This window comes from Rousettus aegyptiacus, unplaced genomic scaffold (genome assembly GCF_014176215.1).
Source record: "Rousettus aegyptiacus isolate mRouAeg1 unplaced genomic scaffold, mRouAeg1.p scaffold_m13_p_13, whole genome shotgun sequence".
NCBI lineage: Eukaryota > Metazoa > Chordata > Mammalia > Chiroptera > Pteropodidae > Rousettus > Rousettus aegyptiacus.
In genome coordinates, this window is record NW_023416288.1 from 66,494,289 (window position 1) to 66,520,820 (window position 26,532).

General features: G+C 33.1%; 1 protein-coding gene across 1 annotated transcript in view; it reads left to right on the forward strand.

Moving 5' to 3' along the window:
- WASL (WASP like actin nucleation promoting factor) overlaps positions 1-23,947 on the forward strand; it is a 65,701-nt gene extending 41,754 nt beyond the window's left edge. The window contains exons 6-11 of the mRNA XM_016125181.2: positions 4,367-4,535; positions 6,051-6,093; positions 7,142-7,295; positions 12,202-12,719; positions 16,214-16,322; positions 21,331-23,947. Of these exons, the coding sequence (XP_015980667.1) occupies positions 4,367-4,535; positions 6,051-6,093; positions 7,142-7,295; positions 12,202-12,719; positions 16,214-16,322; positions 21,331-21,392 (1,055 nt within the window). The 3' untranslated portion in view covers positions 21,393-23,947. The remainder of the gene's footprint in view (positions 1-4,366; positions 4,536-6,050; positions 6,094-7,141; positions 7,296-12,201; positions 12,720-16,213; positions 16,323-21,330) is intronic.
- Positions 23,948-26,532: the final 2,585 nt, after the last annotated feature.

The window sequence follows — 26,532 nt, forward strand, 5'->3', positions numbered from 1 at the left end:
CACTTGGTGCACTACCACTAGGTGGCAGTGGACACTCAAACCGTCTTGCAGTGTCCATGAAGATGCTCTGTCTCAGATCCTCATTTAGGTTGTCAATTTAGCAGACCTTTTCAAATTGTAACTATTAAAAAGATACTTGATATAAAAGTAACATATTCCTGAAGTGCAATTTAGTGTCTTCCTCACTAACTCCTAATCCATACATCTTTCTGTTTTTTTTTTTTATTGGTCAGTCTCACCTTTTAGCTTAGATGCTTTCCAATGATTTGTTCTCAGCTTCATGACTACTTGACATCAGAGGCCTCTGGGCCACCTGTTTCTCAACTATTTTACCTTGGTGAGAGTTCTCTGCTTTTTATGTAACTAATGGGAAGACTTTAGTGTGTTCTTTTAGTTTTAAAATTAACTAGAAATGCTTTCAATGAGAATATTAAAGAACTTTTTTCTATGACAGTTGTCCTTAATCAGAAGATGATTTATTTGACTTTTTTTTTTTTTAAGGAAGAGAAGCAGCCCCCTTCATTATATATTTACTTAGTATGTGATTTTAAGATGTCTGTAATTTCATAAATGAACAATTAAATTTTATTAGAAATGATTCAAGAGTATCTTTGTTACCACATCTTTTATAAACTATTAAAAAATGACTCGGCCTTATATAGGTTATCACTTTTTTTTAGTGTGTCACTTTTGAAACATTGAATTGGGCCTTTGACCATCATTTTAAACTTATTTTCTAACACCTTCAAACTCTGAAGTAAATGGCTATTGTCAACCAAAATAACCAACTACTTCATCTCTTGAATGTATAGAAAAGTTTTCTAAATTTTAAAAGTTATTAGTAAATAGTTATTAAATAACGAACTGTTAGACTGCAAACTGAGAATCTGATAAATTGATAAAGAATATACAGTAACATTTGTAAAGTTAGCATTATCAATCACTTTATGGTTTGACTTTTGTATAGAAGATATGAGTTAATAGAAAGGTTGGTGATCTGAGAACCAAGATAGCAGAGTTCACCTTTGCTTTTGTCACTAATTGTGTGACTTTAGACAGGTCACCTGATGCTTCTTGCCCTTAGTTTTGTCTAAAAATGAAACATTTTGAAAAACTCTCTAATTTCCCAGCTAATAGTAATTTTCTATATATCTCTTTAATCTGAGTTTTCTTATATAGACTTAAAAAGTGTTTTAATGAGTACTAAATGTGATTCATGTGTAGTGACACTAAGTAACTAATGCCAAGGTTTCACAAACTGCATGGCAGATGTGTAACAATATAGCCATACCTGCTTTTGGGGTAGAGGGAGGAGGTGAGACACAGTCTGACTATAGTATGAATTAAACTTTGTTATTCATTCCACATACCGTTTATATTTTGTATCTGTCCCCTTTGTCCTTGAACTTTTTTTCAAAATTTTCTGAAATGGCTGAGTTATTTTCTCTAGTATGTGATGAATCAGACTTGTAAGAACCTTAACTTTATTATTTTCAAGAAAAGAATTTAATAGCTTAGGTAATTTGAATTATTGAACTTAACTTTACCCAGCTCAATTACCATTTAGAATATCCCTAGTGTAATAGATTACTTTTATATAAACTAAGGCAGCATAAAAATTTTTATTATTTTATAAAAACTAATTACAGTTGATCCTTGAATAACATGGTTTAAACTGCCTGGGTCCACTTATACAAGGATATTTTCCAATAAATATGTACAGTACCATAAATGTATTTTCTCTATGATTTCTTGAGTAATATTTTCTTTCCTCTAGCTTACTTTTTTATAAGAATACAGTATATAATATATGTAATATACAAAGTATGTATTATTGACAGTTTATGATATTGGTAAGGCTTCCAGTCAGCGATAGGCTATTAGTACTTAAGTTTTGGGAGGAGTCAGAAGTTATATGCAGATTTTCAATTGCCTGAGGGGTCAGTACCCCTAACCCCCGTGTTGTTTAAGGGTCAACTGTATAGTTGTTAATTTAGTTTTAATGGTAAATCTGGTTGCTTTTTTTTTTTATAGTTGTTATGTGAACACCTATTTCAGACAGTGCCTAATTCTAGTACTCCAAAGTCTGTCTTAAGTCAGTTCTTAAATTCTGTTTGTACTATCTACTATAAAGCCTAAGAGACTAAATAGTAATTTGCAGCATTTTATTTTGAATGACGTTGCTGATACTGATTGTAAAAATAAATTATAAGAAGGGAAGCAGAATGAGGAGAAGGAAAAGTAAAATCAGATCACTAGATTAGTCTACGATGGTATGCGTTTGACACCAGTTCAACCCTCTAACATCGAATTCTAGGTATTCTCAGTTAAGTGCCCTTATTTTGTGAAACTACAATAAACACTGAAATCTGATATCTGAACAACTTAAAAATCCAAGTCTTTGTCTACTGTTTAATAAGCCTTCTGTATTGCTTAACTAATCTTTAATTCTCGATCCAATTATTTTCAGATTATTTCTTCACACTGAATCATCTTTTAATGATTTTATCCATATTATTCACTAGCTTCCATTTTTTCCAAGAAGAATTTCTTGCCAACATGAGCAACTTCCCATGAAATTTTGTATGAAATCATAAATAGAAATTTTAGACATTTATATGTAAGTGGACTTCAAATATTGAGGAAAAATAGCTGAATTTTAGTGATATTAAACATATCTTTCCACATTGTTTACTTGTTCGATAAGGTAGCAGATGGCTTTCATAACTATATTTTAACTGTTTCACCTTTAATAGTAGAATTGAAAGTGGGTTATATATAATTTACCCAAGTAGGTAAATATTTTCCTTTCATATAACTTTAATAGGATACCTATGAGGTTTTCTGCACAAAGACTTACAATCCAATTGGCATTTAGTGATTACCTAATACACATTAGCCTATAATTTCTTGGGATTGTTATTTGCTTTTCTATGATTGTATTGGGGTCCCAAAGACTACCTTTACAGTTGGTGATTTGCTAGAACTCACAGGACCTAACACATAGTGGTATTCATGGCAAAGATTTATTACGGTGAAAAGATATAACAGAATTAGCAATGAGAAAGACACATAGGGTTAATTCTGGGGGAAACCACACAAAAGTATTCTCTTATTAGAGTCACAGGGGATGCATTTAATTTCTCTAGTCATGAATTGTTACAACACGTGAAATATTGTCTAAAGGAAATGCTCATTAGGGACTCAGTTTATTGTTTTAAGCCCAGGCTTTATTAGTAGCTAGTCACATAGGTATTCTCTATCTAGCACATACCAAGATTGTAAACTCCTAGAAGGAAAGCAGCTGTTTAGCATAAACCACATTGTCACCACAAACAGTTTAGAAACAGTGAGCCCATCTTATCAGAGAATAACCTCTTGAAATCTAAAGTTTCCATATGCTAAGAATAGTGACTTGGTTTCAGGCCTGATACTTTAAATGTTTTTCTGCACAGTGGCGATTGTGTTTTATACAGCATTTGGAAGATTGCCATTAATGTAATCCTCTTAGTAGAATTTGGTCTGATAGGTTTTAAAGAACATGTGTTGCCCTTTTAGGTAACTTTATAAGAAGTTTTTAAGTTGAATACATTTCATTCAGACGCTCCTGCTTTTAAGACCAAGATTGTTTTTGTGAATCATAAAACAGGTTTTGTGCTACACTTAGTGTAACTCCTAAAGATGCTATTAATAATGTCCGAAGGTGCCTGAGATATTTTTACCGTTGATCTTCACAGAAGATAAATGTCTTGATAATTATTTTCATCTTAAGTTTTTAGTCTCTATACTTCTAATAGTCAAAGTGTTTGTATACTGATGGAGAAAATATTATCGGACTTAAAAATGGCAGTTTTGGGGAAAAGATGGTAGTAATAATTGCATAAGTACTTTTTTGCTCATGAACTACTAAAGTTGAAAAGGTGTAAAACTAGAGTTCTTTGTTACGTTTAAAACAAAGTAGATGGCTCTTTTTTTACTTCTACTATTTTTATGTGATATATATCACTTTACCAATGAATAATGTGTTGAGTGTGAAGCTATTATAGTCAAAATTTAAGGGATCAGATCAATTTAGTTTAAATTCTTGTTGGAAATTTATATTCCCCATTAGATTTAATGTTATAAAAATACAAGTTTTCTTTGGAATAATGTATTTATGCTAATGTGTTTAAGAATTTATTACAGATTTTCAAATTTAGGCAGTACTTTAGTCATTATTATGAAAAATTAACTTGCGAGTTTAAAATTTAAATATTTTATAGTAACCAAGTTGTCTCACTTCAAAAAAAGATATTTAAATTAAAAATTATAATTGATTGTTGTTTTAAATTATATTCTTTTCATATGATTTTGACTTTATTTGCAGGTCCTAATCTACCTATGGCAACAGTTGACATAAAAAATCCAGAAATCACAACAAATAGATTTTATGGTCCACAAGTCAACAACATCTCCCATACCAAAGAAAAGAAAAAAGGAAAAGCTAAAAAGAAGAGATTAACCAAGGCAGATATTGGAACACCAAGCAATTTCCAGTAGGACAGTTTTTTTGTTGTTCTTATCTTTACTTTTGATTTATTCCTTATGACTCTTGATTTTTAACTCACTAGAATTTTTCCTTATTTTTTTGGTAGGACTCTTAACATTTACCAGTTGCATACCTTTTTTGGCTGTATATTTTGTTGGAAGTGTTTTGTTTTGTTTTGTTTTTTAAATTATTGCTCTGTGGACTTTCTGTGAATATTATAGTTTATTTACCTTTCCACAATTAGAAAAGAAGAACTAGATAAAGTTCTTTGCTAATTGTTGAACATAAAAATGAGTTTTCACTTTTTTCTATTAAAAAAACCCAGTATTTGGAAATTGCCTCGAGTCATTGTCCTAGTCTGTCCAGGCTGCTGTAAGAGAATAGCATAGACTGAGTGGTTTATAAACAACAGAAATTTATTTCTCACAGTTTTTGAGGCTGGGAAGTTCAAGATTAAGGCATTGACAAAATTTGTGTCTGGCGTAGTCCCACTTTCTGGTTCACAGACAGCTTTCCTTGCTGTGTCTTCACATGTTGGAAGAGGGTGAGGGAGCTCTCTGGGGCCTTATTTTTATCCCTTTTCTCATTTAGAAAAAACAATTTCAGCTTACCGACAGAATTCTTTTAACATCATGTGTAGAAACACTATGTCTTCTAGGGTTTGACGTTTTCAGCGATCGAGAATTACTGTGTTTTGTAAATGGAAGTATCACTGCTAAAAACAGAGTGCCATAAATAGAATGATGTCATTTGTTTCCAAAGACTATCAATATATTAAACCAGTGTGAAATAATAATAAAAGCAAGATAATAAAAGCAAGATAATTAAAGGCAAACTTTGGGGGTAAGGTCAGGACTGTCATCAGCAAGATTAATCTTCAGGTAAACGCTACAGCCACAAGCACCACTGGAAAGCATTCTCAGGGCAGACAGGAAATCTGTTAAGGGCACTAATCACGTGATGGATCCACCCACATGACATAAACACCTTCTAAAACTCTTACCTCTAAATACCATCACACTGGGTATAAGTTTTAACATAAGAATTTTCAAGGGGCACAAACAGTATATAGCAAGCATCAAACCTTTGGTATTTATATGACGTATTTAAACTATTTTCATATGCATTATTTCACTAGCTCATTATAAAACTCCTATTATATATGTATTATATGTGTGTGTGTATGTATATACATACACACACATATACATATTATATATGTGTGTGTGTATATACATACACACACATATACATATATATAATGATTGTGTTCTTATGCTAGTTCGACAGTTAAGAAAATGGATACTCAGAAAGAGTGTGCAAAAATATTAAGACAGTAGCAGAGCCTGGGCTAGAATCCTGGTCTCCTAACTTGTACAGTTTTTCCCTGATTGTGGTTATTTCTATGAGAACTATAAGTTAAGGCCAAAAATTCATGGGTGAATTGGATTTCATTTATTCATTTTTAAATGCCCTTTGTGCACTTTATTTTTCTGTTTTTTTTTTTTTTCTTCTACTTTAGGCACATTGGACATGTTGGTTGGGATCCAAATACTGGCTTTGATGTAAGTGTCTTTTCAAGCCATAAACATTATTATTCTAAATATATGGGAATATTATGGCCTATTTTTAGATTTTTATTTTTATTTTTTGAATTTTAGTGTTTATTTGAATGTGCTCGTGTTTATGTACATTTACCACTGAGGTTTGAAACCATAGCATTTTTCTACCATTCATGGCTAAGTCTCTAAAGAGAAAGTTTTTGTGTGGTTTGGCTTTATGTACTGTATAAGTAAAATCCTGTGTTTTGAAAGCCAAGAGAAGACAATTATTTCTGCTAAATGATCATTTCAATTGACTATATGTCAAAATTATGGGAAAGTACTATAATAAAATTCTGAATATTCAGTTGTCGAATTATCTAGATCTTTCTATTCTTTTGGCAATTTCAGTATTCATTAATTTATAGCACTGCGAGAAAGGTAGTTGAAACTGCTGGCAAAAAATAAGAGTATTTCTCTGTTTTGGTTACCTAAGTAATAGGTATTTCATATTTGATAGATAACCAGGATTTGGAAAAATTGTTTTGAAAAAAATATTTGTGATTGAAGTTAAAAATCCTGTGGTTGTTTTCGTTAGAACTATAGTGTTTAACTCCACAAACATTTATTGAGGGCCTCTTTGTGTTGGGCACTGTACTGGGGTGCTTGGGGTTATAAGGAAGTCTTGCCCTCGGATTTTCAAATTGATTTACTTTTTTTGTATTTACTTTTATTTATACCTAAATCTTATTTAAATCAGGGTAGAATAGGTGAACATTAAAGATGTTCGAATCATGAATTGGTTAGTAAAATCTAAATGAGGTGCCCACTCTTTGAAGTCAGGGAACAAAAAAGATGAGAGAAAATATAAAATCTATTCTTTGTTTTTATCTTATCTTTTTTTTTATATAAGAAAGTTTATTGGCATGTAAATAATGTCACCATTATTAAAAATTTAGAAACTTAAAAGGAAATAATTTCAAAAAGGTCACAAATGAGAATTAAATTTTATTATACTCATTTTTAAAAATTGGGATAGATTTTATAGTTAACAGTTATTTATCTGTTATAGCTGAATAATTTGGATCCAGAATTGAAGAATCTTTTTGATCTATGTGGAATATCAGAGGCACAACTTAAGGACAGAGAAACATCAAAAGTCATATATGACTTCATTGAAAAAACAGGAGGAGTTGAAGCTGTTAAAAATGAACTACGAAGGCAAGGTAACTTTTATTTCTATTTATGCATTCTGATCTATTTTTTCCTTTGAATCTTGAGGTTACTTTCATGGAAGACAGCTACACACATTTATGTGAACCTTCCTTAAGCAGAATGTTTGAGTTTATGTATAATTCGTTTGTCCCAGTGTACTACATTTTAGATTATTTTGGTATATCTAGAAAACTTGACAAGGTTTTGCTTATTACTATTATTTATATAAATCAATACAAAAGCTTCTGGCAGTTCTACTTTAGAATAAAAAACTATAATTGCATGATATTTTACTTAATGAATCTTAGAAGCCACAAAGTTGCTTTTACTACAATTCAGAAGTAGTAATTTAAATATAATCACTACCTAATGAGTAAATTGTAAGCATTTTGAAATACAAACATTTTTTCTTAGATAAAGCAGAAACTTTGTCATTTGGTATCTGAGAGCACAAATAATTCGCAACATTTTAAAAATCAAAGCTCCTTTTCATTTTAGTATTATCTTAATAATTATCAGAATAAAACGCAAATACAGCAACTCTAATTTTTCCACTATGTCAGTCATTTCTTTGCCACCTTATTTATTTGAGACTGCTTTCCTTCCCAGTTTTTGGATATTCATAATAGACAGTATAAAAAATTAAAGCTCTAGCTAATCACAGCATTCTTCTGAAGAATTTACCTGTCATTTTAACGTAGGTATTTGACTTATCTATATCTTTTTCACTGTTGATGTTCATTCAGTCTTTGATTCAGTCATTCTGACATTCAGTAAACATGATTATGCCAGCACTAGTCTCTATTCAGGTTATTAAAATATAAAGATACAGTTTCTGCTCTCAGAAATCTTATAATTTAGTGTGGAAACATATGTAAACAAGTTTTTGGTGATAATTGCCATTGGGGAAATGCAGTGTTAGTTTTACTGAAACTAATATGATACAAATTTATCTGTTTTTGTGAAATGGTTGGATATACAGATTCTGTGGATTTTTAATAAAAGCATCTCGAGCACTGTACCATTATTGTTTATAAATGCTCCCAGAGTACTAAGTCACAGTCACTGTTAGCGTACATATGATAGAAAATCTTTAGGTCCCCTGTGTGTTCCTTGACTCTCCTTTTCTCCACAATTACTATTCACCTTCACTTTATACCACCAAATGATGCTCAAGATCTCACTGAGCAATCTGAGTTTATAAATATATATTATTCTTGACATTTGTTAGACCATCCATACTACTGCCCTTTCACCTGAATACTATAACTAAGAATTGACTATATTAACTTGATTTGGTTTGTTTTTTAAATTTTATTGTTACCATTTGTCATTCTAGCTGATTTTATAAAACATCAAATTAGGCAAGGTCTTTCCTTAGTTGAATTACCTGACAACAAAAAAGACATGAGTATTAAAAAACATTCTTTGGGAATGAAGTTAATTCTTATCATACTCAAGACCCTAACTTCTGATGTGGAACCTTTTAGACACCAAAGAATGATTTTATAAAAGGTATATTTTTTTAAAGGAAAAGTAAAAAGTTATTTTCTTTAATTAAAATATTTTCTAGGCAGAGCATATATGTTCAGAAGTATAAAAAAAATTAAGAAGTTTATGAAATCGTCTTTAAAATATATTTGTAAAATCTGCTGAATCAAATCTCTTGAAACTTATTTTGTAAAATCATATAATCAGGTTTATAAAAAGTAGACTTGTGATTTCAAGTGTATGTTTTTCCTTGTATATGTGCAGTTGTCTCAAGTTCATTAATTCATAATAATCTGCTCTGTAGGTCCACCACAATGGAGTGGTATGTATGTGGGATGTTATTTGACCCGTGCACTAAAGTATGCATGCTGTGATGTATTTACTTTCAGAGAAGCAGGAGTTCATTTATCCTGCTTCCAAATCTAACACCCAGTGAAGTTTTATGCCCTCTACTCAAACTAATGTTTTGGGCATATAGATGCTTAAAATGAAAAGAAAAATTATTTCTATATGAGTCAAAACTCATATTTCATCTGTAATTTACATAATTTTATTGAAATTCTGTGGATCTTTAAAAACTTCTTACCCACAGCACCACAGTTTTTTTATTGTTATTATATTTACTTTTAGTGATTGCTTTTCACACTTGGCATTATTTCAGTATCCTATATAAAATATACTTACATTTTTACATTAATTTGGGACAGGGAGGGAGGAATAAGCATAAATTCACAGTTCTATAGATGCTTATGCTGGGAGTTGTCAGTATTCCCATTAATTTTAATTTGTTGAATAACATTTTTCTGTTTGCTTCATCTTGATGGCAGTGCATGAGGTTGTTTTTTTTGTTTTGTTTTTTTTTTGTTTCCTGAATTCTATAATACTACATTTATTTTAAGTATTATTATTTTTGTTTATAATTTCTATTCATATCAAACATAGTTATTTACCAATTACTCTTAATATTAATTTCAATCTTGAACTTATTATTTTTATCAGTCTATTTAAGTGTACCGTCACAAAGTTATTTCTGTAAGCTTCAGTCTTTCTCTTTTTAACTGAGCTTTGATAATAAGAACAGTTTTTATTTGTCATAACTTCTGTTTCATGCTTTTCACTTTTTTTAATCTAAGGAATAGTACCGTCATCTGATTCTGTGCTGTGACTCTTAGAATTTCGAATACCTGTAGGCCATCAGACTTTCTCATAGCGGCGTGTGGTATCTGTTTAGCCGACTTCTGTGCATGTGAACCCAACATTGTGCCATCTGTCCTTTCCTATTTTAATTCCTAACTCACATTTTTACCTTGGGAAATGGCATGTCTCCTGCGTAGTTTCCTTTTTATGTAGACATAGTACATACTATAAAAATTGAAAGTTGGTAATAGATGTTTTCCTCACGAAAATATAGAGCCATTTCCAGTCACTTTTCGAGATAATAGAAATGCTGCTGAACTTGTGCCGTACTCAAAACTGGATGCAGCCGACTATTCATTAAAAATTAAGGCTCTCCCTTTCTGTGAGCAGTGATTTAGTGTCTATTTAAGTGGATATTAACTGGACTGCAAATTATTCCAATATAGATCAAAGAAACTTTAATTCTCTCTACCGAAGACATATCATTTTACATATAAAAGATTACGGATCCAGAGTCCTCAGTAAAACCACCAGAAATGGTTGACTCATACCTTTTGTAGTAGAATACGGTGGGTCCTTTTCTTCTTGATTAACAAACAGCTGAATCATAAAAGTGCTAGCTAAGCATATATCATTGGTATTTGAAATATAAATCTTAAACTAATTAAAACGAAGTCTTTGTATCTGTTTGAAGGATTTGATGTACTGTCTTATTCAGGGAGTATACATAATACATATATATCATGTCCTCTTGGTTTTGCCCTTTAATCACAAAATATCTTAGGAAAGGTCTTGCTTTTGGATCCAATGAGAAAATTGGGCCTACCTTAGCACAACACCCAGACTTTCAGTATGCCTTCAGAGTAAATCATAGGCACTTCCTCCGTGATGGCCTACATCTACGCAGGTTAACCTCTGCAGCTTTATATTCTTAATAGTTATAAAAGATTGTATTCCAGGAGGTAATACCCTTGTGCATATTGGCCTTTCTGCATGCTTCATCTAATGTTTATGATTATTCTTGATAACATATTTTTAATAGCATGTTTTCCATGATTCTCCCAAATGAAATTGGAAAATGCCATTTTATTTTCTTTGAAGCGAGCAGTTGTATTTCTCTGTGGTATAATTGCATTGTTATTTGTAATTAAGGTAGGAATTTATATTTGTATAGATTATAGAACTGTCCATCAGTAACATATTATAGTTTGTATCAGTAAATACAGAGAGCTGTTGTGGAATCTGGGATTTCTCTATTCCTAAAAATAGTTACTTTTTCCATTCAGTTTTTAAACGAAGGGAGAAATAATGAGGAAGTTCATCATTATGTAAATCCGTGTGTGCTGTCTGTAAAATTATGCCCTCAGTAATGTAACAAATTCATACTTTGAATTTGTTTTTCTTACATTTTCATTTAAGTAGAATAAAAATGTAAATATCATTACTACCAGAATAATGTTAATATTTTATTAATTTTAATTTTGCAATGTATAGAAATTCGCAATTCGTTCATAGTTCATGTCTCCTGAATAAGTAGTTGAACATTTCACGTGGGCAACCAGCCTCCCTTAATACTGTCACTAGAATTACTGACCATCTTTCAGAAAATATAGGACATTATATATATTATTATGTATTATTACAGCATATTGCATTTAATATTTCATATGTTTACATAACATATAATGTAACATTGTTATATAATCTATATGTATAGAAAATATAGGACTTAAAGTATAAATGTAAGTTAGAAGACAAAGGTTTCCATTTTAAAAGAAAAAGTATTATATTTGAGTTTAGCTCAGATTACTCTGAATAAATTCTAATAGGTTATGCTACATTAACTATTTAATTCTGAATATAAATTAATTTTATAAAACAACTAAATATACTTGATTCTTTAAAGAGGGAAGTTATCCATTAATTTTTATTAAAATGTAAAATAATGCTTATTGACAAAAATGTTTAATTTCATTGTTATATTTTTGTTATTATATAAAAAGTGTTTATTTCCTTACCTTCAAAAATGGTGCTGATACATAAAAACTAAATTCTATTGTTTTAGATAATATTTTTTTCAAGAAACTGGATGGCGATCTTTAAGCTCAGTATTCCTAAATATAAGATATCGTCTGTAGTCACATATCTCCATAAAGTGAAACACAAAGTTGAGGCCCTTTTTTTAGGTCTCGTATTATTTTTTTATACATGTTAGGGTGAGTTACTTTCTCAATATGATGTTTATGGGGTTAAAAAAACATGCTTTCTTTTTTACTGTTTTTATTGCAGCACCACCACCTCCTCCACCATCGAGGGGAGGGCCTCCTCCCCCTCCTCCCCCTCCACATAGCTCAGGCCCCCCTCCACCTCCTGCCAGAGGAAGAGGTGCTCCTCCTCCACCACCTTCAAGAGCGCCCACAGCCGCACCCCCACCGCCACCTCCGTCCAGGCCAGGCGCAGGAGTCCCTCCACCACCGCCAAATAGGATGTACCCTCCTCCACCTCCAGCCCTCCCCTCCTCAGCACCTGCAGGGCCACCACCGCCACCGCCACCTCTGTCATTGACGGGGTCCACGGCACCACCCCCACCACCTCCACCTCCACCACCACCAGGGCCACCACCTCCCCCTGGCCTCCCTTCCGATGGTGACCATCACGTTCCAACTGCAGGAAACAAAGCAGCTCTTTTAGATCAAATTAGAGAGGGTGCTCAGCTAAAGAAAGTGGAACAGAACAGCCGACCAGCGTCCTGCTCGGGCAGGGATGCACTTTTAGACCAAATACGACAGGGTATTCAGCTGAAATCTGTAAGTAACGTGTTCTTTTTAGACTATCTATCATAATGGAATTTTAAATTAATTTATAAAACATCTTTGAAAAGTGTTTATTTTTTTCCCTTTTCTCTTGGTATTCATATTTTAACCTACGAATTTCTGATATTTTTATATACCATAAAGTGTACAAGTTTACACCTATGCTTGGGTAGCCCATACTTCTGTATCAAATTATTACCCCATAAAGTTTCCTCACGCCTCCTTCCAGTTAGTCCACCTCCCAAAAAGAATCATTACTTTGGTTTCCATCACCATAGATTTATCTGTTTTAGAGCTTCATATAAATGGAATTATACAGTATGTTTACAATTCATTTTCGTAGACTTTACTTTCAAATAAAGCACTTAATTTCAAGAAAAATCTTGATTAAACTATGGAGAAGTAAAAATGGCTCTACTTGAAGCTAATTATAATCATCTACATAAATTTAAATCAGTAAGTTGGTAAAATGAAACCGTATTCTAAAGTTTCTGTGTTCTGAAATTTAGATGAGTGGTGAATCAGACTACAGAAAATTGAAAGGGTTCTAATAGAATTTCTGATAGCAATAATAGATAATTTTGGATTCTCTGAATTGAATGAGATGATCATTTCATCTCCTAGAGCAGAGGTTCGACAAACTCTTTTTTTTAAAAGGAACAGATAGTAAGTATTTAGACTCGAAGGCCATATGATCTCTGTCACGACAACTCAACTCTGCTATTGTCCCACAAAAACAGCAGACAGACACTACATAAATGAGTGGACATTATTGTGTTTATAGAACTTTATGGACACTGAAATTTGAATTTCATGTAATTTTCACATGTCACAAAGGCTCTTGATTTTCAGCCATTTAAAAAAGTAAATATAATTTTTAGCTTTGTTATACAAAAACAGGACAGGCTAGATTTGGCCCATGGACAGTAGATTGCTAACCTCTGTCCTAGAGCCCAACCTACCTACATTCAGAACTCCTTGTGGGCTTTTATATGTAGTCTCTCAGTTTTAAGAGGAGCTTTGCAGGGCTTCAGACAGGTAACGGATGGTGGATTTTTCTATGCGGTAAATGGAGATGAAAGAAGGAGATTTTAATTGAAAATTATTTTGCAGTGTTAGGAGGGAATCATAGTCACTTCCTCAGAAGTTTTGGCGAGGAAGAGAATGATGATGAATAGGAAACACACTATTTGAATGAAAACATTTAATCATTAGCATAGCACAGATTTAAGAAACTTCTGATTTTTCAAATATTATCTAGATCTTTTGTTGACATGTTTTCAGGATGATACTTAGATCAGCCTGTGAACAATCATCTCTGCTCCCTCTCCCCATTTAGTTCAGACTAAAGATTCCTCAGGAGCATTTGAAGAACTTAAATAGTTGTTAGTGGGGAGAATTCATGTCAAAATGACCACAGCCCAGGTGAATACCAGATTTGAATTCAGTCACTTACTTTCAACTTTTACCTTGTACTTTATGTAGTTCCTATGTCACTCTCATTCCCATTACCTCCCATTCCTAACCTGCCTTTTTGTTTCTCTCTTCTGTTTCCTCTCTTCTTTACAATGAACCTTTGTTTCTTTCGTACATTTAGTGATAATAATGCGTTTTATTTTTAATGAGTTATATTTCTAATTATTCTCCCCATCACTTTTTCCCACCTCAACCTCCCCACCAAAAGAGAGAGAGAGCGAGCAAGCGAGAGAGCGAGAGCGAGCGAGGGACCGAGAGAGCAAGAGAAAAGAGAGAAAGGACGGAAGGGAAGGAAGGAAGGAAAGAAAAGAAAGAAAGACCTTGTAAATTCTCTAAATTTCTTTTTAGAGAACAAAAATGTTTTCTGAAACTTTTTTAATGTTTTAGAGAGAAAAACATTTTCCATTCTAAGCATAAGTAGGCCATTTTCATCCTAAATGATCTCTTTCCTTTTGATTGCATTTGGGGTATTATTGTAAAGTGCATAATCAGTGAACTATTGTCATGTTATACATGTGATCTGAGTCCATAATTTTACTTCATTTTTAAAAAATAACCAAAATATGCTTGCAATTTCTCCATGTTTCTTTAAATATTCTGTATTTATCAATAGTCTGTGATGAATAACTAACATAAAACAACATTTACTTTTAAAAGCTGGCAGGATGTAAATACTTCACATACGTTTTGAAGTCCACGTTCATAGTACCTCAGATAGCACCTTGTCCAAGTGCTTCAAAACACGCGTTTATGACAGCGTTGTGCTCCTGCAGTGCTCTCTGCTTTGTATTGTCAGATCGCTCGAAGGGAGTTGAAATGTTTCTCCTTGCTACTGTTTTACTTCTTTTAGAGCCTCATGCTGAAATTCAAAGTTCTATAACTATTTCTGCTATCTTTTTTATTTGTGACACTTCTATATCAGGAATAGTTAATATATGGTCTCTAGAAACTTGAATACTAATGAGTGGATCTGTATCTTGTTGGGAACTACTTTGAATATTTTTAGAAGTAAAAGATCTTTAAGTCCAGAAAGACAAGAAATATTACAAGAGTTGTAAAGACCAAAATGAAAAGTTTGCCCTAATAAAGTAATTTGTTTTTGGGAAATGATTTAGAATTTCAAGTTATATTTACCTATATTAAAACTTACAAAATTTTTATCACAGCTATGCTATTTTATTTTTATTATACTGATATTAATAATTTTACGTGTATAAGTCCAGAGACAAAATTAACAAAATGAATATTTTGTGTAAACAAATGCTCATTTTAGTCATAATGCACTTACAGCAGTACTTTCTAAATTGTATTTTTTCCCCGAATCTCTACAGACTTCTGTATTTTCTCTTTTTAATATGAGTGTTGGAACTAAGGATAATTTTCGGTAGACACTAGATTTTAATGAAATTCTTTGATCTTGATTTTTCCCCCAAATGTACTTTGTAGCAGAGAGAAGTACTATAGTTAGGGATAGTTGCCTTGTGAAGTAGGTACATTTTGAAAGCTACCCAACTCATCTCCTTAAAGAGAAGTTATATGACATGAGAAGGGAGATTCATTTTGAATTATTAACAAAGCTACATTTTTCTAGGCGAACATAAGTCTTTTCAGTTGCTCTTAGGTATCTTAAGTGTGCTTCTCAGCTAACAACTCTGGGAATCTAAATATTGTCTCTTTATAATAGTTTTAAAGTTTTGTTACCTGGGATAAATCCAGGTTTGTAACCCAGCTGCAAGGGCATGTGTTATTCAGGAAAGGGTTTGATTGTTTCTCTAAATTTGGAAATGTAGTCATGACTTATACATTAAGGAGGAGAGGAGATATAGCTTGAATAATTGTTTTAAACCAATGGTTTATTTCTTAATCATGTCCTGGGCTTTTTTTGTTTTTGTTTTTTCCTTTGTTTTGTTTTTCTTTTAAAATGAGAATTGATTCTAAGAAAACACTTTCTGGTGACAAAATTTTTTTTGCGAAGGATTTATTACTGAATTTTGCTAACTTTCTTTTCCAAGGTATCTGATGGCCAAGAGTCTACGCCACCGACACCTGCACCCACTTCAGGAATTGTGGGTGCATTAATGGAAGTGATGCAGAAAAGGAGCAAAGCCATTCATTCTTCAGGTATATTAGCATGTGTATATGTATATTAAATAAATTCGAATGTTTGAGTTCTACTGTTTTTATTTTATGACTCAGTCTTTGCTAGCTTTTCCCTGCTGTTGAATAATTTATTGATGTGGATTCTAGGGCATATTTTTAAAAGTTGTCAACCACTGTGACTAGTCTATCTGAATGGATGTCAGATTACCACAGCTATAAATGCAAATTGAAAGAACAACTTTCAAAAAATGGCAATTTTGTTTCCTATAACTAGGCAATACTGATAGAATGCTGGGCAAAGGACCTCCAAAGAGGCGTGAGATTCCTGGATCTCATTCCAGACATTCCTGTGATGTTAAAAATTCAGAATGTTTCTTGATTTATAAGAGTTTGGCTGAGAAATTAGATAATTTATAGTGTTTGTGGAGTTTGCTAAAGAAACCTAAAATTTTCTCTTTTTGTATTATTTCTTAAAAAGAATTACTTGAATTAACCACTTCCTATGCTGAGATTATTATTAAGTATATGCCCACCACATGTAAATATATATTGCTTTATTTGTTTGTTTGTTTATTAGGTGAGGCAACCCTTGGTTGACCTCACAGATTGCAAGGACCTTGTCATCTTACAATGCCTTATTTTTTATACTTGCAGTACCTGCTCTTCCTAGGTGGTCTCTGATCCAAATACTAACAAGGCTTGACCCTGCTTTTTACAAAGAGCAAGGATATGGGTTTTGTTGATGTACAAGTTGAGGTTTACTGAAGAGGTTTTCCAGCATGCTGTACTAGAATCAGATCTTTGTTCTTACTAAATCTATCATTTACTCTCTGTGGACCTCAATTTTCTTATTTGTTACATGGAGAGAATTCATAAGTCATATGATTGTGAAGATTAACTAAAATAATATGTAACTAACCACCAAGTTGCCTAGCCAATAGTAGGTGCTCAAAAATGTTATTTTCCTTCTCTTTGTTTCTCTAAGGATGTAGATATCTAAGATCCTTAAGCAATATTTGTTTTCCTTAAATCAGTGTATTTGTACCCATATTGTGTTACAAAGATAGAATAGGCTAATTCAGTCCACAAATACTTATTGTGGAATAATTATAAAATAAGAAAACAAAAATCCCTGTCTTCGTGGAGCATGCATTCTAGTGACAAAGACAATAAAATATATGGAAAAATACATAGTGTGTTAAATGGTGGTATATACTAAGGGCAAAAATTAAGCAGAAAAGGGAGATACGAGGAGTTATAGGCTGTGGGAGGAACGTTCACTTTGAAATGGGGTGATGAGACCTCGCTGAGGTGACATTTGAGAAAGTACCAGAAGAAGTTCAGGGAGTGAATCATGTAGAAAACTAGCAAGGTGTATACAGGTGGCAGTAACGCAAATGCAAAGTCCCTGAGGTTGAGAAACAGCAAAGAGGTCAGTATGGCTAGAGCAAGGGTGGGAGGGAAAGAGTGGTAAGGAGGAAGTATGAGGGTTAGTAGGGGCCAGCACGGAGGCGTTGGAGGCCATGAATGTGATGGGAAACCACTGGGAAGGTTCTTAGCAAAGGAGTGACAATGATCCAAGCAAAAGGTGATGGAAATTTGAATCAAGTTGGTAGCACCAGTGAGAAGTGGTTGGACCCTGCTTATATTTGAATGTGTAAATACTGGGTTTGCTCATGCATTAGAAGTGAGGTTTTAAAAAAAAAAAAAAAAGGAGTGAAGGCTGACTCCCAAGATTTTTAACATGAGTAACTAACTGAAAAGGTGAAATTTTCATGAATGGGTTGGGCAAAGAGAAGGAGCAGCAAGTTTGAGAGGAAAGGTTAGGAGATTGGTTTTTAAATATTAAATTCGAGATAATTAAAAATGCAAATGGGATATTGAGTAGGCATTGGTTATGAGTCTGGAATTCAGATCTGGACTATTAACATAAATTTACATGTCATTAAGATTACATGGTTATTTAAAGTTATAGAACTAGATGATAGATGAGCTCAGCAAAGAGGTGAATGTAAACAGAAGGTATAATAAGGTCTGAGGGCTGGAGGATGTGGTATCTTAGAAGCTAGGTGAAGAAATTTTTGTAGAAGCATAAGGTGATCCTGTGGGTCAAATGTTTCTGATGATAGGTTAGGAAAACGAGAAGAGAGAATTAAGCTTTAGCTTTAGCAATAGTAGGTCATTGGTGACCTGGAAAGAGCAGGGTCATTGGGTTCAAGAGAGAATTGGAGACTAGAAAGGGAGACTGGGTTTTGGGACTACCTGCTCTGTTTCTTTTACGGTTTCATGTCAGTGAATTTCCTGTCACTGGAATTAAAACTGGAATTGGTAGCTTAACAGTATATTGCTTGTATTTTTACATCTTTACTTTAAAGATAGTTATTAAAGGGGCCTTTGTTTTCCTAGACGTTTTGACTTCTCTGAATATTTATTTAGAAAACATTCATCTGCTACTTTACATTCTTGTAATCAGCAGATGACCAGATTTTTTCTCTTGAAAAACATGACATTCTGACCTGTTTGGTGCTAAAAAGTTAGCTAAACTCTTCTTTTAAGATATAGCAACTAATGTTGACATTATTGTGGAAACGTGATTATACTTAAATTGATAGTTGTTGGTAGAATATTTTCTCTACCTTTTTGACCTCGTTGGGTGTCAGATAATATCCAGCAGTAATTTGAACACATGTATTAAATCTTTGTTTATCCACTTATACATCTCTCTTCATACCACCACTCAGGACACTTTTGAGGGCAGAAAAAAATTGCTCATCTATCAGTGTGTCACTGAATATTAATACAGTGAATGGCATAAAGCAGAGAACATTTATCAAACTGTCCAGTCATGTGGCAAAAGCCTGAGATGGCAATAGAATTAAAGACTACTGAGACTAAATTCAAGTGACTAAACCACTGCAAAGTTTGGGCTGAATAGGAAAAGAAAAAAAGATAACTGCAGATGTAGAAAATTCTAATGTTCAGGTAGAATTTCGATAGCTGCTAATGTCAAAGAGATAAATTAAAGGTCCTCATTCAGTTCAGATGAGGGAAATGAGATATGTGATCTTGAGAAAGCATTCTGTTATGAAGCCTAGGGGTTCTGCTAAATATTATCCTATAGTAAGTTTTTAAAAAGATTATAGCCGTGCTAATATAATGAATATATAAGTTGGTTTTTATTTATTTTTGGACCCATTTCTTTTAACTGTTGTTATTCCTGTGGTAGAACCTGATGATAGAATTATTAGCTACTTCTTTTTTCTTATCATAGATGCTAATAAATGCCTATCTTTGTCACTCTGTAAATGCATGTATAGTTAGATGTACTTGATGCCTTCTTCCAGGTGAATTCTGTAAAGCACGTCTAGTGAAAGCTTTTGGTAACAAATTGTTTCTCTTATTAGAAAAATAAACTCAGAGGTTAGCATGAAATTGATTGGACTCCTTTCCAAATAAATTCTATAACAATTTAAAGCTGACCATCAGACTTAATTAAATAAAATTATTATTTTTTACAAAAGTAAAAGCTTAGTTTGGGTCCAGGGGAAGATATCTTTTCCCTTCTTGATTTCTATTAATTTCCAAGTTCTAATACTAGAGTTCAAGTTCTTCTTTGTAGAAGCCTTCAAACAATCTATTTTATAGGGGGAGGGAAAAAGAGATGATTCTGTCTTCTGGACCTCTATATGTCACATATTCAGTTCCTAATGGCTAAAGTATTAATTAGCAAATGAGTTGCTCAGCTACAGTCTTACTTACAAACTTGGCCTTTCAGGGTTTTATGAAGGCTATAGTATTTTAAAAGGTCAGTAATTATAGAAAGTTAGTGTAATACAGAAGAATGCTTATAGAATTTGATAACATCTAAATGTTCACTCAACAGCTATTTATTGAACAGCTTAAGCACTGTTCTAATGCTAAGGATTTAGTGATAAACAAGACAGGCAAAGTCTCTGCTGTCATGGACTCCTGTCATGTAGTATGAAGACATCTGTGCACAAAATACGAGAATTTTAGGTAGTGGTACATGTTGTGAGGAAAATAAAATGGAAATGTTACCGATTGTCGGGGGAGGGCTGTGCTTTACATAGGATGGTCAAGAAAGGCCTCTCTGAGGAAGTGATTTTTGAGTGAACCTAAATGATGAGAAAACTTAGCCAGGCAGAAGGAATAGCTACTGCAAAAGCTCTAAAACAAGAACAAACTCAGCATGTTTAAGTGGCAGAAAGAGGGTTAGGCACCTAGAAACAGTGACTTGAAGGAGAGAGCATGATGAGAAAAGTTTTGGCAGCTGGGGAGACAGTAACTGGGCAAATCACGTAAGAACATCTACAAGTCTTGTAGATTGAGGTAACACATCAGATTTCATTCAAAGGACAGTGGTCAGCCCCAGGACTTAAACAGGATAGAAACATGTTATTTTTAAAACATAGAATTTAAATATCACTCCATTTGCTCTAGGGGCAAATGGAGTATGGAATTACAGTGGTGGTATGGAGTATCAGTGAAAGTGGTAAAAAGGACTGGATGTGGATTAGATGTGGAAAGGTGCTGAAAACAGAAGAATCAGTAATAATTTCAATAATAATTTGGCCTAAACACCTGAGAGAATGGTAATTAGAATAGAGTGGTAGGGGAGAAGGCAGTCGGAGAAGGAAATGACCCTTTAGAAGTTTTGAGTTTGAGAATCCATGTGAAGAATATAAGAAGGCAGTTAGATTTGCAGTATGTCTGTATAAAATTCAGAGACCAACCTAAATGCTTTTACATGTAAAGAAACAGTAATATATTAACATCGATGTTAAAAGGACTAGAACCTAAGTCTTTTGACTCCTGTTATAATTTTCAACTCACCATCAGATTCTTTAGATATATTTTATTAGATTCATTTTAAACTATCTTAGTAACTAGATTCCTCCAGGTATCAAATGGTTTGTGTTTCAGAAGTTGAATAATTGGAGAAAACACCATTTTGTAATATTTTATTTGTACACGGGTTTAATAATTTGTCTTGATGATTTTCTTCTAGATGAAGATGAGGATGAAGATGACGAAGAAGATTTTGAGGACGATGATGAATGGGAAGACTGATCTATATATTATATATATATTTTTAAGGTGAAATACTAAACACTACTTTCTGTCTATGGATTCTGTAAAATTACCATGTAAATGTTTTACCAATTTGCTGTATATTTTTGTTGCCTTTTTTGCTTTTTTTATTAATCTGTGCAATACCTCATTTAATCTGTAAAGGTTTGTCATAATCCTCTACAAAGCTACTCCCTGTTATTGTGTGCAAGTTTACACCAGGATGCTCACTTAATTTGTGAATATTTTTCATTCCACCAACAAGGGAGTTTAAATATTATATGTGAGACTGACAAAAACCTTAGTGTAATTTAGTTATAATGCCAGAAGGAAAACACTATTTTCATACCCTACTTTTTCTGTACCTAAATTTTCTTATTAAAATCTAGTATAGCACTACATTCTTTTTTAAGTGATGCAGACCTTAGTTTATTTAGCCCTCTCATTTTGAACACAATGCTACATGAATGTTGAAGCTGATACATTGCACAGTTCTGTAGACATCACTACACTGATGCAGTTTTTCAAATTTTAGCAATATACTCTACGCAAAATCACTGCAGAGATGCTAGTCGGGGAAATTGGTAACACACACCTTACAGAAATATTGCCTGTTTCTGTACAGCAGTGGCATTTGGAGGCTGGAATCATAAGGAGCCCTTACACACCTGTACTTGACTGACGTTACTTTTATGCTCTGGCAAATGTAGCAGGCTCTTCTTGGCAAAAATTTAAGAACTATTTTTGGTATTATTCTGAAACAAATGTTATTTAAATTGTTGAAGTTTGGGGCGGGAGGTCTTGGAGATAATTTCCTTCTACATGAACTGAAGGAGACTGTACATTATGGTTACTTCAGTGTTTGTTTAAATATACTATAAAAATCAACATTATAAAAGTGATAATGAAATTATTTTTATTTTGCAGTTTATATGGATTGAGGTATTCAAAAATAACAAATAGAAAAATCTAATCTAGTTGGCAAAGGTATACATTGTAATGCTGAACCCACTATGCTATTTAAAAATTTTTTATAATTCCTCAAGGTTTTTGTCAAATGTCAGGTGAAGGGTTACAGTTTTCTTAAAAGATTGGTGGTCCCAATGTCAAATTTCTTGGAACACATTACTCAATGATAGATTTTTTTTTTAATAAAACTTTACAACCTGCACATTTGTTATGAATACTAAATGATGTGTTAAAATTAGGGTTTCCGTGCCTCTCTGCCATACACTAATCTGCCTAAAGGTGATTTTCATATTTATAGTGCTAATTATCATACCTACCTACTTTAAATTTTAGGTAGAAAAATGATCTGATTTAAATACAGACATATTTTTTCTCACATTGAGTCATATGCAGAATGTAGTTCCAAATGTATTTCATTACTGTAGTCACAATATATGACTAAAAATTAAGCTCTTTAGAATTGTACCGACCAAAATCTAGTATTGGCATGGTCTTGACAGGCTGGACCTGCAAGATGTGGCTTGAATTTTAACCAGTTATCACATAATCTCTTGTGATCATGCATCTAGTTATCATAAGAAATAATTTAAAAGGTTTTGTTGCTGAAAGCAGTAAGTGGTGCAGTAAAATAGTTAAATTATTCAAAGAATGTTACCTTTCTTGCAAGAGTAATTTAAGCACATGGGAAAGATTCTAGACTTTTTGTTTCTTGCAAAAACAGTGCCCTCTGCTGCTGGAAACCTTTTTCTGCTTACTATAATTTTTATTGTGGCTTGAGCTCAGTGAGTCTGGTGTGGATGAGGCTGGACAACTACTAACCAATAAAATTAAGAATTTGTGCAAATGGTTTAATAGAACATTATGATTATTTTAAGTAATATTAAAACATTTTCCTTTTTTTGACATTATAAAAAAACATTTTATATCCTAGAAGTATCTTTAATGCCAATTTAAGATCTCTCTTAATTTTTGGCCAAGGAATTCAGGCTTTTTTAGCTCACTTCCTTCCATATGACGTATTTGTCAGGAGCGATTCTGAGCAGAGGATATCAATTCTTTGACTTGGAAACACTATTTTAAACCTGTAAGATGGGTATAAAATTTTGCCAAAGGTAACCGAATTTATTCTTTCTTCTTAAAGATAAAAAGACTTTTTGTTGTTGCACAAACTCTAGATTACTATTGGTTGAAACACAGCAGCTGGGGAGTTCAGTCCAGGCATGAAGACTGAGTCCACCTTAGCTGTGAAGGTTGCATGTTTCCGTCCTCCACCACCTCGCACCGTGGGCAGCGCTGTACCTGTGCGTTGTCTGACAGCCTCCTGTGTATACTTCAGCTAGATTGTCTGACAGCCTTCGCATTTAACAAACTAGCATGAGGCTTTTTATATCTAAATGCTACGTGATAGACAATTTCAGCTAGCCACATACCGTATGTATGAGATTCATAAAGACTTTCAATCATTCATTTCCATTTATCAACTGAAATTTTGTTTAGTATGTGAATTTTTTTGAAATGTATAGTGAATAGGATGTTGCACTGGTGGCAATTCATCGTGGAGCATAATAAAATTAATTTGACCCAAATATATAAAATAGTGTGTTTTTATTTATCGTTAAGAGATTAAAACGGGTAAAAAAAATTTTTTAACTGTATAGTACAGCGGCCAGTGATGATGGTTGAAAGTTGGTGGTTGAAGTTTTCAGCAGACTGCATGCCCGAGAGTTAGTGTGCCATTAAATAAACATGGTCAGCAAAAGAATGTCACACCCTGTTCTGCTGGGAAACTGACAGCTGCTTCGCAGCTCCTCTGGAAGCCACTGTTGTAGTATACAGAGCATTCACATGGCAAGGTCAGACTGAAACATGTTCATAGTAAAACTGTTGATGTTTTCTAAAAAGGAATGAATTTAGTGTTTACTGATAGTTTTCAGTAAAAGCCAAACATAGCACATGGGACTTAAATGGCTCTTAATAAATGATACTAAAGATGGTGCTTGCTTTAAACAGGAAACTCGGTTTTTGATAAATAGAATTTTTTGTTCTGCCGACCCTAGCTGGCACAAGTGGGTGTCTGAAGATTAAGTTATGGAATCCAGTGTGTAGGATGCTACAAAATGCCTTCTAAGAGCTTTAGCCAAATTTAACTAACATTTCAAGAATACTGTGTTCTATTAAAAAGTTGTTTCTGTAGTACAAATGTGAACACTTAAGAATGTATTGACTGAACTTTACCAAAAAATTTTTAAAAGTGTTTCAGAATTTCTGTACATTAGATTTATCTAATCAACAGAGAAATTCCTGAAATAACTTACTCTTTTTTAGGAATAGAGTCCTTAAAGAACAAGTATAGAGATAAGGCCTATTTATAGTAGTACAAAGAAAATACTCCATAGAAAAGTTGAGAAATTTTACTTTGCACGCTTATTTTATTGACATTGTCACCTCTTACCTCCAAAACAGCATTCTCTATATTATTATTTCTTGGCTTTTTATTCATAGATTTTTTTTTAACTTTGTTTTTTGTGAAGCCACTGAGGAAAATTGTGAATTAACCATTATGAATATGATGGGGAACATACTTCGCAGCTAATGCTAAGATTGCCTTCTCTATGTAATAATGGTATCTTCCATTGCCATGAGGGAGCCCACTGAAAATGCTGGCTTTGTAACAAAACACGTCTAGATGAATCAGCCATAGGCCATAGTTTTTTTGTTTTTTAAATAGACATCAACGATCATACTAACAATTGATATGGTATTTAATTTTACACGCCATTGTAAATCTAAAACAGTCACGTGTACCACCATCAAGATTGACAAATCAAGATATGAATAGTACACAATTATTTTGAGTAAAATATAATGGATAGTATAGCTTATAGGTAGTTTTTTAGTTTAGCCAGATGTTTTTGTATTGGGGAATTTCTAGTAAGTTTGAAGTGGTTCCTTAATTTTTAAATAACCACAAAATTTCTCTATACTTAGAATTTTTTTTAACTATTTAAAAAGCTCAGTTTTAATAGTGTAAAATTTTTGCATTATGGAACTTGAAGTTCCAAGTGTCAAAGACACGATTTTCTGTCTTGAATTGGCACATCTTGACCCAAATTCAGTTTTATCTCCATTATTGCTTGATGTGTGAAAGTTCTCATGAGGACATAGTATAAGAATTTTTTAAGCATCGATACCACCATATTTAAACTGTTTATTAAGACTGTGTGATGGGCATCAAATATAATGAAGTAAGATAGATCTCTTTCCTCCTTAAATCTAAAATGCTTACTTCACAGCTGAAAGACAGTTGACAGTCATTGGGTTACATCAAGACTACTCTTTGTTCCTAGGACGGGTCCCATATTTCAAGTGGTTGAGAGGCTTGTGCAAGTTCACTTAGAAAGAGCCAATATTAGAACCCAGATCTGACTACTAGTTTGGTTGCTCTTTTTCATCGACCATATTTACTGTTATGTCCTTTTTTCCTCCGTTTTTCTTGAGTTATGGATAAATGGCAGATTTACTTTGTTTCTGAAAGTTACGGTTACAAATTTCACCCTTTCTTACATGTCATCTGGTCATTGATAGGAGTCGTCAGCATCCTGGTACTGTCTTTGCCCAGGAAAGCTGGCTTGCTTTGAGGAGCCAGCCTCTGACTCTGAAGCATGTGAACATATTTTGGCTCAGTGATGGCAGTCACTCCACATTGTCCCAGCATTTGATCATCACCAGACACTCCTGTCATTTAGTACTATGTTGAAATGAAATTGAAATTTCCTACATCCAAATTATTTTTTATTAGTTCCTTAGGATGTAAATGGGCATTGCTTTTACTTAAACGATATTTTGTAAACTTTTACAACGTATTTTCTGGACAGAAAATTAGTTTGGGCATGTGTTAATCTTTCTGCATAATATTCAGTCAACAGCTGCACCGTCAGTTTAAAAGACCGGGAGTTCTTCCAGGGAGCACGAGGACAAACGGAGCACTTCAAATCCCACTTCCTGGTTTTCATAGTAAGAGAGGGGAGAGTCTCATTTGGTTGCGTGTACTTTGCCCTTTTTGGGAAAAAGACAGGAAAATAAAACATGTCTAGTGTTTGTGGTGTTGAAAGAAATTAAGTGAGAAGAAAAGGCATTACATCCAGTTAACTATAGGGACACAAATCTGTTC